At 41.9% G+C, this 12,893-nt stretch overlaps 1 protein-coding gene across 5 annotated transcripts in view; it reads right to left on the minus strand.

Moving 5' to 3' along the window:
* The window catches only part of ADGRG6 (adhesion G protein-coupled receptor G6), a 111,068-nt gene extending 99,550 nt beyond the window's left edge, over positions 1-11,518 (minus strand). For 2 of the 5 annotated variants that reach the window (XM_048297751.1, XM_048297755.1), the window contains exons 1-2: positions 11,240-11,504; positions 5,510-5,610 (exon numbers count right to left, since the gene is read on the minus strand). In XM_048297751.1, coding sequence (XP_048153708.1) covers positions 5,510-5,610; positions 11,240-11,241 — 103 coding nt within the window. In that variant the 5' untranslated portion in view covers positions 11,242-11,504. Of the gene's footprint in view, positions 1-5,509; positions 5,611-10,738; positions 10,762-11,239 lie in introns of those variants that run through there. The other 3 variants (XM_048297753.1, XM_048297752.1, XM_048297754.1) reach the window with 3 other exon arrangements.
* Positions 11,519-12,893: the final 1,375 nt, after the last annotated feature.

Here is a 12,893-nt window from a genome sequence, read left to right on the forward strand (position 1 = left end):
TTCTTTATAGCAGAAGTATATTTTTTAGCCTGTGCTCTAATAAAGGAGTGCAGAGACCCTGTACAATGAGGCTGTAGTCAGCTTAAAAATGCCTGAGCATATTCCATATCGGTTTGGCTGTGGGGGCGTATCAGAGGAGGGGGAAAAATCACTGTGCTTTTAAGGCAATACTGTCATGGTTAATGCAATAAGGTCGAAACATTTAAGGGAAAAGAATTACCAACACCATCAAAAGATTATAGCTAAAAAACGTAAACAGAGGTAATGAGAGGCAGGCTCCTGTGAAATTCATTTCCAGAGTAATTTACTTTTATATTAACAAACTGTCAACTAGGGGAAATACAAGAAAGACGACTAGCAACTTTTTCTCTGCAAGATTTGTATGAACAGAAATTGCAAACACATGCCTCAAGCCAGCAAAAATTTAGATATTAAACAGAACATAAAGGGGATAGCTTATGTTTTGTTTAAGCTAAATTAAAATATAAAAAAAAACCTGACAGAGAAAGAGGAAAGAATAAAAAAACCTTGGAGCTATTCATTAAATACACAGATTCCTCCTGACTAATCTCTCAATTACTCATGATTTATGTATGCCTCTGTAAGGAAAGAGACCGCCAGACTGAATATTTTTTCCAAACTTTTTACATTTCCTGACTTTTGCCATAACTTTCAGAAATAAGAATTTCCATGCCCGAGTCAGGGACGGCAGTATCAGTCACATTTACCCTGCTCTGCAATAAATGCACACCCATTCCCACCTCTGGGATGCCATGAGAGAAGTTTGACAAAGCACCAATAACAACTTTACAAAACCACTCCCTCTGTACGTGAGGATTGTGCTGACTGACTGGGTTAATGCCTTGGCACTTCGGTTCTAGCTCTGCACATGGTAAGAGAGAGGAAGATAAGGGAATGTGCTGACAACCATTTCATCATTTGCCGGGTGATAGGATCTTTGGCCCCTGTCTGGGGTAGGCAGCTTGAGATCTGTGGTGAAAAACCACACTTCCTGACTTGGCTGTGCCAGATAAAGCCCAATCCATTTTCACTATGTCACTAACTCTTGCTGCTAGCGCTGGTGGCATGAGCAATACTTCCCACCACATTGACTTCCCATCTCTTATTAGGCTTCTGAACCCACAGATTCACTCTGAAATGCTCCCATAAACAAGGGAGGACTTTAATCCCTCCTTTATCTACACAGGCCCAATTAAGGAGCATAACAGACAAAGAGGATCTTATATTGTGGATCATCCTCAGACATGTGGGTGAAGGACCTGACTTCAGACTTATTTTTTTTTCTTGATGAATTAAATACAGCACAAAATTTTACTTTGAATCACCACTAAAATTAAAATTCCAGAGGCTGTAATAGAAGTGAAATTTACACTTTGGTGAGCTCCTGAGAATTGATTAAACTGCTCTGAGGACATGGAAATGTGACTACAGACACCAGTGCACTTTACTGATGGATGACCAAAAGGACAAATGTTCACTCTGGCGTTAGCTACAGTCATAGTAATTTTGTGATAACATCAGTATGGGGCACAATCCAGAAATAGTGTAGTAAGAATTATAGATGTCCTCATGGCTTTACTAAAATAAATATTTTCCACATTCTGAATAAAACTAAATATGGATGCACAGCAGTCGAAACTTGAAACACTTATTGATTCTTATGTAATTATAAGTCTATTAATGACATAAGAAGGTGAAAACTCTTACGAGGATGTTGCCATCTTCTCAAATGTTCAAGTGCTCAAAACTGAAAGTCCAGTGCTGACAAGACACTCAAAAACTAGATTGGAAAATAATTATGCAAACTGCAATCTGCATTAAGGTCGCTGAGAAAACTCCAGTTCTTCTCCTGGGTTACCATTGAGAGCACAGACAACTCCCAAAAGACAGCACAATATTGAAACATTAGACATTTTGTTATGACAGCAGAAAAACAAAAAAGCAAGGGGGGACAAAAATGAACATTTTTGTGAGGTTACACACACCTGAAGCAGCAGATTTTTACTTTCAATACTGAGCTGCTGCTTCTTTATGTCAGATAAAAATGAAGCCATTGTGACAGGACATACACCAAGACAATTTTTTAGGCACAGCAAAAGCACTGTCATATTTGAAGAAGTGCAATTTCCAAAGGATCTCCTCATTTCCCAGATTTTTAACCAAAAGAGATTCTACACGACAATGATTAAGAAAGAACTACAGATATTAGGGAAGTTTGGAAATTACATAATGTATTTCTCAGCCCCAGGGAAGAGGATTGTAGATTTAAAGCCATTTCTGGTAGATATTACTATACATTCCCAAGGACTGGGATTTCCCAGTCTTTCTTGACATCTATTTCACTGCTATCTAAACCTTTTGATGAGATGTCCTCCCCTCATTTATACTGCTGTAATTTAAGCCCATTTTTTTTTACCCTTTCAGCTACCTGGAAAGATTAGTCTATCCCTTCCCACTGCACCTACTTCCTTAAATATTCTCAGTTCTTATGCATTCCCTCTTCTGCCTATTATAGACCAAAAAAATCTTAGTTCTTTCTGTCTACCTTCATTAGTTATGTTTTCTAGAACTCTGTTCACTCCGCTTGTTCTCTTTTGGACTCCCTGAAACCAATGAAATGTACATACAAACCAAAAGTTAGGAATATCTGAATGTCCTATAAAAGCAGATTTAACTAATTCTGTTTAAAACACCCCCATTCTAACAGTTCCTATGCAGTCCTTCCACTGGAAGACAGGCAAGCTGTTTACAAGGGAGGCAAGACATATACTTGTCACAGAGAAACTTAGGCACCACTAGATGACCCCCATAAGACCATCAGGGACATCTACCCCAGACAGGAATGGAAACCTGACAAGTTACTACCTGAGCTGTACTATAACTTCACCCTGACTCACAACACATGACCTGAAGCCAGTGTGCCCAAAGTGCATGGCTGCTGAGGTTTTAACTAAAGGACATGTTATATTTTTATCAATTTTTCCCCTGTTAATAATTTCTTTCTGTCTTTATTTTTCAAGTGTCGCAATCCATCCACTGATTCCTTTGAGGTATCAGACCTATATTTTTGGATTCCACTCCACTGGTGCACCTGCTTGTCAGTACCCTACTTACCAATTTGTGGTTAAACATTCTTTCCACAGACCATCCCTCTCCTGTCCTAAATTTTCTGCTATGTAATCCCTCTCCTAAGCTTTGTTTCCAAAAGCAGGCCCAGTACTGTAGTTTTCCTCAAACTAAACTATAAAATTATTACTTTTGCATTTTTCCATGTCACAGCATGACTGACATATTTATCCTTATGAATAGCCCCTTAAATAATCCATAAAACCTGGACCTGATGATCTTAATCCCTCGCTTGTATGTAACCTCCTCTGGGCAAAGCTTAATAAGCACCAATAGCTTTCTAAGCTTACAGCTCACTCGAGAACCTGGATGAATGTCAGGCTTTTATGACATTTCTACTGTAAATTCAGTAAAGCTTAAGCTGCCAGAGAGATTATGAATACCATATGAATCCACAGCCAAAGTGACCAATACCTTTTAAGAACATGAAATAAAAAATGCAGGAACAGCAGTGTTTCCCACTTTGTTTGTCTTGTTTTATTACAAAAAGCAGATGGAAAGACTCTATTTTGAAGCAGAACCTATGCTTTTACTTCAACATAAAAAGAAATATGAACCTTGAGGGTCTACATGCAAGTGCTGCCAAATGACAGGCTCCTGTAAAGGTAAATATCTCATTTTTATTTCAGTCGAGTAATAACAGCAGACTACCTATCATCTCTTTCATTGCTGAACAGCAAACATCTGTCTGTTGAACCTGGGCATTTCCAGTGTACCTTATTTATCTACTTATCATTCATGCAGACAGGGAAATACCTTTTCCATTTATTAAAAGTTTTGAAGATTTCAAATCTATTCCTGCAGAGGCAAGAAAGGAAAAGCCCCCACAGGGATGCACTTGAGACTGGAACACTTCAGCTGCTTTTGCCAATCCAATGGTACAAATCATTTCATTGCTGAAGAGGTCAGCTAGGGGCATATATGATTTCATAGAAGTGTGTCTTGGAGTTTGGCATCTTGGAATTTGACCCTACTTGTTCAGCACCAGCACAGCTAGCCATGGTGTGCTGCAATTAGCTGAATGCACGGGTGAGTTTGTGGTTGGCTTTCTCTGTCCTCACAGAAGGCTGAGACCTTCTGGCTCACAGGGCTTAGGTTGCCGTGAGACCCACACTTTCAACTATCAGTTATCTGTTATGAAGAGGAATTAGCAAAGGATAATAATTTTGGCGTCCTAATGTTCTAGTCACCAGGTAACAGCACACAGCAGATGTAAATGAGAGAAGGTTTTGCTGATTTACTTTGTGCTAAGAATGGCAGCTGCATGGCTCAAGATCAAGTTTGGACCAGGAACATGGGGACACAGAATCCATCAGTCAATGGAGCCACCCTAAATGCATTTCTGGGTACAGTTTAATGGAAATGGAAAACACCTATTAAAGTGACATGAATATGGAAAGTGCTACTGCACAGCAACAACATTATTTTGTCCTTAAAAAAAAAAAAGTGTAGGTTTTAAAAATTAACAAAAGCACTTTTTTTTAAAAATAAAAACATTACCAGAGAAGCTAGAAGCCCTTTCTATATATAAACAATCCTTTTTCCAATGGCAAGACTGTCAAAGCAAAACTACCCATCTGATACAGAATTAGCTGAGCACCACAAGCTGCTCCAAAATTTTCATATGCTCCAGAATAAACGCCAGACAATTTTTTTCCAGCAAAGCAGCTGGATCTCCTAAAATACTTTGCACTCTAGTGGTTAGGACAAGATATTTAGTGAATGAAATCTCTCATTCATATGTTTAAAGAAAACAGTCAGAATATTACATTGCGCTGTGCTGAAGTGTCACCACAGATCAAGATGACGTCCGTTTAAACTGATGGTTCTTTACAGTGTACAGTTATCTTACTTGCATATACTTTGCTGAGGAATGTTTCTATTATTTGAGTCATAAAAAGCGTTTAAAAATAATAAACACACTCCAGGTATTTTACAACTTTGAACTACAGTGAAGGGTTATTGAATACACAATCTGCACGCACAAACAGTACTGTGGAAAATGGAAGAACTACATGAATACTCACAGAATTTCAACAACCAGAAGAAATTCAAGAGAGGCAGGCATTAACAAGGTAAATGCAAAGAAAGAAGAAAATGAAAGAACTCAAAGAAGAAATCCAAAGGAAAAAAATAGCAATAACTAATAACAGCAAAATTGTAAAAACCGGCAAAAAGAAAATTCAGCAGTAGCTGAACACAGGACCCAAACTATAAAATCATAAATAGTAATTATAAAGCATCACTTTCATCAAAGTGTTATATTGTACAGAATTCAGTCATGTGTAAGCATAATCCTCGGTCATTATAACTTTGGGTCCTAGATCATTTATTTATGCAAGAAGATAAATTGCTGACTTACCTGCTTGCTGCATGCATATAATATAAGTGGTAAACAAGCAGAGACAGTGCTGCAGCTTCCATTTCCAGTGATAGCACCACATTTCACTGACATGAGACATCCTGGGGGAAAAAGAAAAGCAAGCAAGAATTCAGGGAGTTTTACAACAAGACAAGAAAATGAGGAAGATACTGTTGTTAGTCAAACTATTAACTAGCAGTACATAAAGTAGCGCTTGAAAATTATGGATGGCCCTAGTATTGCTTAAATGGAGACAAAAGTCTGCTAAAAAGGGTCAGAAATTATACTGTCTGGTTCTTAGCAGACAGCAAAGTGGAAGACTGGTCAGCATTGGGTTTCTAAGCAGTTAGATGAGGGTGGAATTTCAGTAAAAGAAACAAGAAGCACAGTCTGAAAGAGTTAATTTGTAGGGGTTTTTCTGGAATAGGAAGTTTTACACATATAAACACATTTATTCTATTAAATTATATATAATATATACATATTTGTTATTAAATAGATAAAGATGGTGGATGACAATTTGCCTCTGCCCTTAACAAGGCTTTCCATTTTTCACCTCTAATTTTTTGACAGCTATGACATTTTCTGCTGACAATTTTTATGAAAATCCTGAAACTTTCCATGCCAAAATGGAGGAGCTTATCTGTGCTGCCAGAGAAATCAGGGACATCCTGATTATTTAATAAAATAAATGCAGTTATAGGAAAGTCTCTATCAGTTATAGCATGAAGTTAAAGTTTTCTTCCCCTTAAAGCCTAGAGGATATTAAACAGCTAAACCAAAATGTTTCCTCCATTGTGGGCAGAACAGGAAGCAAAACTCTTAATAAATTTATTCAGACCTTTAACCATGCATCCTAAATGAATGGTGTTGCAATACCTTCATGTCTCATTCTATTCAACAAGTTAGCAGCAAGCAAAAAGAAGTAACAAGTAATGAAACACAACATGCATTTTTTTGACCGACTCCTTCCTCTCCTGTTTGGTGATGGTAACTGGCTTTTTTTCAGTAAGATATCATCTACCTATACTGAGGTAGATTAGGAGAAAACTCTTCCTTCTGCTCCACAGACATTGGCGTGAACCCACCAGCAAAAGCTGGGGGCAAATATAAAACCTTTTTCAGTGTAAGCTTCTTTTTTTCCCCAAAGTGGAAACCAATGCAGGAAGATAAACCATTGTAAAGGAACAACTAATGTTTCAGCTTTAAAAACAGTAATTCATCAAAGCAATTCTGTGGGCTAGACACCAACGGGCCCAGGTAAATGGCACTTCAGCAGACTGCTACAATCAGTTAGGCTTCCCTTGAGTGCAGTGCTACACAGCATAGGTATCTGATTACAAAAGAAGTTCAGTTCTTTGTGGGTAGTTATATCTAATTAGGCATCTGAAGCAGATTTATTTTTTCTGAGTTATTGTAAAGTCAAACTTAACAAGTGTTGAAGACAAGCACAGAAAACATGGGGCTCTGAAGTACAAGAATCTCTTTGATTAAGCCAGACATACAAAATAACTGGATTATCAAACAATAGAATTATTGTCCTTCAACTTAGTGATCCAAAAATCCCTATTAAAATCTCAGACAACAGAAAGCTGAGGTTTTGGAACTATTACTTTTCAATGTATATAATTCATAAATCCACAATGCATTTAAGATTAATTTAGAAAACTGAATTTGAACAGAAGTCCTTTGAAGGCATGAAAACAGTTACACGCACACACGAGCACATATGGCATGCATATATACTCGCAGAGTGGGGAAATGGAAATGTTGGGGCTAACAGCTTGACATACCAGAGGAACAAATGAATTTTCCTGTTCCTACAGAAGAAAGAATTTGCAGGTACTACAACCTGCATGCCATCCTGCTGCTTAATCTACCAATGCAAACCTGTAGAAGTGGTAGCATTACTGTTTTCTGTTGTTGGTTTGTTTTGAACAAGCACAGTTACAGTTATCAGACTAGGAAACAAACAATTATTTATTAATTCATAATAAATCTGTATTGATTTTCATCAAACAGATAAATTGCCTGTATCGTCACTTTTGATATCTCTGTGAGCTCTGGCAAAGTTTTTGCTCATTTAATAACTGGAGAATCTAAGACACCATGTTTGAGATACTCAAGGAAAAATAACATGGCAATCTGCTGCTTAGGTCTGGTGTGAATGCACCCAATCACCCTGCCTCTAGTGCCTTTTTAAAAGAACCTGAAATTCTACATTAGTCTGAAAGAAGTATTTAATTTGGCCAATTTCTATTGTTACTATTTACTTGCATTGCGATAATGCTTACAAGCCAGTACTCCATGGTACTCCAGGGTGATAGTTTACATTCTGTTTCCTCATCCTCACCCATGTAAAAAATGCTGGTCAAGAAAGATTTCAAGAACATAATCAACAACAGAGAACAGCATCAGTAAGTTCAAGCAATAAGGCAGAAAGGAGTAGCTATAAAGATTTTTCCCCAGCGTAAAAAGCTAGATAATTACATAATTGCTATTAAAAAATACACAATTCTCCACCAAAATAAATAAAACAAATATACAAAAAAATAGCAAACCATCTACTCCACTTACATTCTGTGTCATTGAAGACAAAACAATTCTCTTTACACCACTTCATCTCAGTTGACAAGAAAAAGGTTTATCAAACTCAGACAAGAATGAACACAGAAGAGCATGCTACCAAAAAACTCCACTAATATGGGCACCATGAGTCAGATCTGTTTCTTTTGGAGACAATCATTGAAGAACTATTTTACAAAGCATAACTGCTAGCTGAGTGCTATAAATTAGTGAGGAAAACAGTTATTTATATGTTTTTAGGATCTTGCAGAGACAAAAAGTCAAAATTCAGAAAACTGACTTCTCACAGCCTTACACTGTGATGCATAACACTCCTGTCCACACGAGAAGTTGTCAGGGATGAAAGGCAGATAACACACTTCCAACAAAAAGGCTTCTTCCACAAGAAAATCCATCCCTGATATTTTTATAATTTGACATTTCAGACAATTACGATAATGTGTTGTAACAACTGATAAATACTTCCCAGGCTTTAAAAAAATCACTAATTGCAGATATTATTCACCTCTTAATAGCCACTGTATTTATTTTAAGGTTCTTTTTCTTGATTACAAGTGTTAATCAACATCTAGAAGTGAATCCAAACAGCATATGAATAATTCTATAGAAAAATTAGGAAACAGTTCTGTGATTGTTTATATCTTATCAAGGGATGATATGGTCCCCTGACAGCACTGACTTGATGGCCCAAGAGACTCCTTTGGTCTTGTGTTATTTTAAATAGTATTATAAACGTCTGTTCTGTCATTTAATATTCTTTAACAGCGCAGGGAATGGATATCAGAACAGCAATATACTAAAACACACCATCAGTTTAGGTAAGCAAAGGGATGGACATTTGTCCATAACAAAGATCTCAGAAGAGATATAGATTACTTCAGTCTTTGGTTACACAAAAATTGCTGAACACTGTTCATAGTGAGTTTTCTTCTCTATTTTGTATCAATTTAAATGAAAAAGCCATGTTCTGTCCCCAGCTGGTAACACACTAGCAGCTCTGAAGAAATCACTCCAGATTGTCACAGAACCAAAACATTTTACCCAATATATCTGGGAATTATTAGGACACCTATAGTAAGTGCACATCTACTACAGATAGATATAGTCTCAAAACAGCAATCCCTCTCAACCTTTTGAGGGTTTTTGTGGGTTTTGGCCTTCTGTGAAGTCTGATTTTTCTGAAGTCTGAAGTGCTAATTTTTCTATGGACTTGCATTTCCCAGTGTAGACACTGTGTGACATGACCAGCTATGCACTCTAGCTACCATTTCAGTTCAGTCCAGCGCTACTTTCATTCCCTATAACATAGGGAGACAATGAGCTTATTCACAATTCATTCCAGAAGAGCAAAATAGACATGTAAATTATCTAAACCATAAATGGATAGTAATTTGACACAGTTCAAGATGGAATTACTGGGAGTTTTGCTACATCCAACTACTAAATCTTTTACTCCACATGCCAGCAGCCAGCTAGCAGGCAAAAGAGCATTGCCTTGTACGGAATACACAGGTCTGCAGGACAACATACACAAAATGTGAATAATGCTGGAGCATTTCATTTGTATACTGTACCATCCCAAAACATGCAATATAAATTTAAATACACCATCTTTTGTGTTCAAAACTTCGTCAAAAATTCCCTGGAGTAGGATGTGAATTCTGCCTGAGGCACACTGACAGGACTCTCTTTGGTCTTTGACATGTCTAAAGCTATTAAGGAAAAATGTTGCTGACACTTTAAAATTAAAGGAAAGATAACGTCAATTTCACAATTTTTTTTCTCACATAGATTGTAAACAAAAAATATTTTAAGCTTAATCACTCTCAAGTGGAACTGCAAGTGAAAGATGATTGCAACTCACAGTTTAGTTCCCCAAGATTAATAGAGGTTAATTTAACTTTGAAATCATTACTTTAAACTGTAGTACATTAATGTCTTGAAAGATTAATTACACAATGCCCCTTAAAACTTTCATTTTGTTAAGCACTACTTGTTCCTAATTATTCTTACAGCCAACTTTGAAAACACCCTCATGATCATCAAGAGAGATGAAAAAAAAAAAAAAAAAGACACTGCCTTTTAATTTAAACAGTATCAGCCCTATCAGATCCATCTAAGTCCCTTGGCTTTCCTTTCAAAAGGAACTTTTCCCAGTTGCAGGCAATAAATCTGGCTGTTTCCAACCCGGTAGCACCGCAACACGAAGTCTTTAGGAACTCCTAATTTCTGCCTTAACTTCACGACGCGGTGTGCGAACCCCCTGCCCTTTTTCATTTGTACTGATTCCCTCGGGTGCACCCACAGGTCCTCGCTCCTGGCTGCGAAGGCACCGGCGGAACGCGTAACCCCAAACCTCAGCACGCCGCCTTATCTTCGGCGAGGGACAGTCAGTAAAGGAGAAATATTCCGGGGAAGGCACCCGGAGGCCAGGGCACTGTCCCGCCCGGGGCCGGTGGAGTTGGGCAGGAGGGGGAGCCTCCGACCCGGCCGCCCCTCGCCCCCCGAGGGTGGCGGAGCCCCGCGCTACCCCCGCTCCGTGCGCTGCGGAGAGTCGCGGTGCGGCTGGGAATGCTTTCTAAAGACCGCCCTGCCCTTCCTCTCCCTGTCCCTACTTTTTCCCTACTTGTGCTGGCATCTCACCTGGAAGGCTGCCTGTGGTGCCAGGGCTCCTCGACGTGAGCGGCCGCAGCCCCGAGCCGAGAGGCCGGGGCCGGGCGGATGCGGGGGCACCGCCGCTCAGGGCAGGCGGCCAGCGGGGCCAAGTGTTTCGCTACTTGTCCGCAAGCACGGGGAAATTCACCAGAGCGGTCCAAAGGACGGAGGTAGGGTGCCCTGCGAAAGGCACCGGCCGCCCGGGAGCCGGCAGGGCAGCCGCCGACGGACACGGAGCCCGGACGGGACAGAGCCCTGCCCTCTGAGGTCCCGGTCTGAAACTTCGCCGTTTCCCCATTCCTTCAGCCCTACCTACCTGCACGCCTCAGCCCTGACATTACTCACCACCTTCTGTGGGTGGTGGGGAAGCCCTGCTGATCCGCCCGGGGTTCCTCGCCCCGCGATGGAGCCCGCGGGGTTATCCGCGCTCCCCCAGCGCCCCGGGCGGCAGCCGCAGCCCTCGCCCCGGAGCCCGGAGAAGAGACTTACATGGTGACATTACGGGGCGGCTCTCCTCCGGGTCTCAGCAACCATCCTCCCGCGCTGCCGCTCGCTCTGCCTCTGCCCCGCTCCCTCGCCGGCTTCTCGCAAAGGTCATCGCTCCTTGCCCACCTCTCTTCCACGCCCGCGCCGATCCGCTCCTCCTCCGCCGCGATGCTTCTCCCACCCCGCGCCGCGGCGGGACCTGCCTCTCTCTTTGCACAAGTCGGGGAAACTTCGGCGTGGAGGGAAGCCGCCCCCGCGGAGGGCAGGAGCCGCCCCGCCCGCTCCCCGCGCCTGCTGCGCCCCGCAGTCAGGTGGCGGCCCCGGCGCGGCCCCGCGGGCTGGCCCGGCCCACCGCGCTCCGGGGGCAGGACGGGCCCGGCAGCCGCCGCCACCGGGGCCCCCAAGCACCCTCCGAGGAGCTGCTCCACGGGACCGGCGCGCCGCTCTGGGGAGAGGGATGGCTACCCCCGGAAAGGCGCTCCTCGGGTGGCAACACACGGCACCTTCCAGGCTGACACGGCCGTGCAGCGACCCGGCTCACTGGCTAGGGGCTAGGCCAGGGGTGTGCAGTCCCCAGGCACCCCTCGAGACATGACAGCCACAGGCCCAAAGCCACCCGCAAAGGACACGGGCCACTTCTGAGAAGATTCCATACTGGGGACACTGCCCTTGCCGGTCACAGCGCCCTGAGTGTGCAGCACCTCGCAGCATCCCAGCGGCAGCACGGCCCTGGGGACAAGCACACCCTGCACACTCTCCACACTGCGCACTGCAGAGGGAAGCGCACGTAAACCCACCTGCTCAACTCAAGAAAACTGTCCACTGTGTCCCAGAGCTGCTGGCACAGACTCCAAGGCACGTAAAGTGTGTCAAGTTTCCTTTGAAGCACAGAACACATTAGGGACACAAGATGGGTAGGTGGAGGTGACGCAGCAATGACCCACTTTCTGAAGCGTGCAAGGTGGTGTGCTGCTCCCACAAAGTGCCGGCCCACACCTCACTCCTGGGTAGGAGTTCTTGGAGGATGGTAGTTTGCACCATTTGGTAATGATCCTGAGTTGCTTTGCTCAATTAAAATCTGTAGGACATGGGACTGCACTACAGGTAGGCGGGAAAGCATTGAAATGATAGAAAGGGAAAAACAAAAGGTTGTCAGAGAAATCCAAAATTTTCAGAGTACTCCATGGATCTGAGCTGGCAGGATTAGGAAGGATGGGGGAAGAAAAGCCATGACACAGTGAATCATTCAATGAAGTTATCAGCATGCAATGGCAGTTAAAAGCAAACAGTTCCTATTTTAAGAAATAAAGAAAACATCACTAAATTTTTCATGAACTTTATACTGAACATTACTATTCACTTATTCTGGTCAATTTTTATTCTCTGTCCTTAAAACCAATAAAGCTATAGGCTTGCTTTCATTGTAAATTCCTGGCACTTAACATGGGCGCAAGAACTGCTGGGGTTGGGTTAGCCAAATCCACGTGGCCAGTGGTGCAGGCTTGAGCAAAGCCATCCTACAAATTCTTGCTTCTGGGTTTATTGTACACCCACAGATTATTGCCTTTACCTCACATGCACAGCACAGTCTGTGCTTCTAGAATGCACTGGACTTGTTGTACATGAGCTCAGGATCTCCTGGGCATATTGGACCCAC

Source organism: Corvus hawaiiensis, chromosome 3 (genome assembly GCF_020740725.1).
Source record: "Corvus hawaiiensis isolate bCorHaw1 chromosome 3, bCorHaw1.pri.cur, whole genome shotgun sequence".
Classification (NCBI taxonomy): Eukaryota; Metazoa; Chordata; class Aves; order Passeriformes; family Corvidae; genus Corvus; species Corvus hawaiiensis.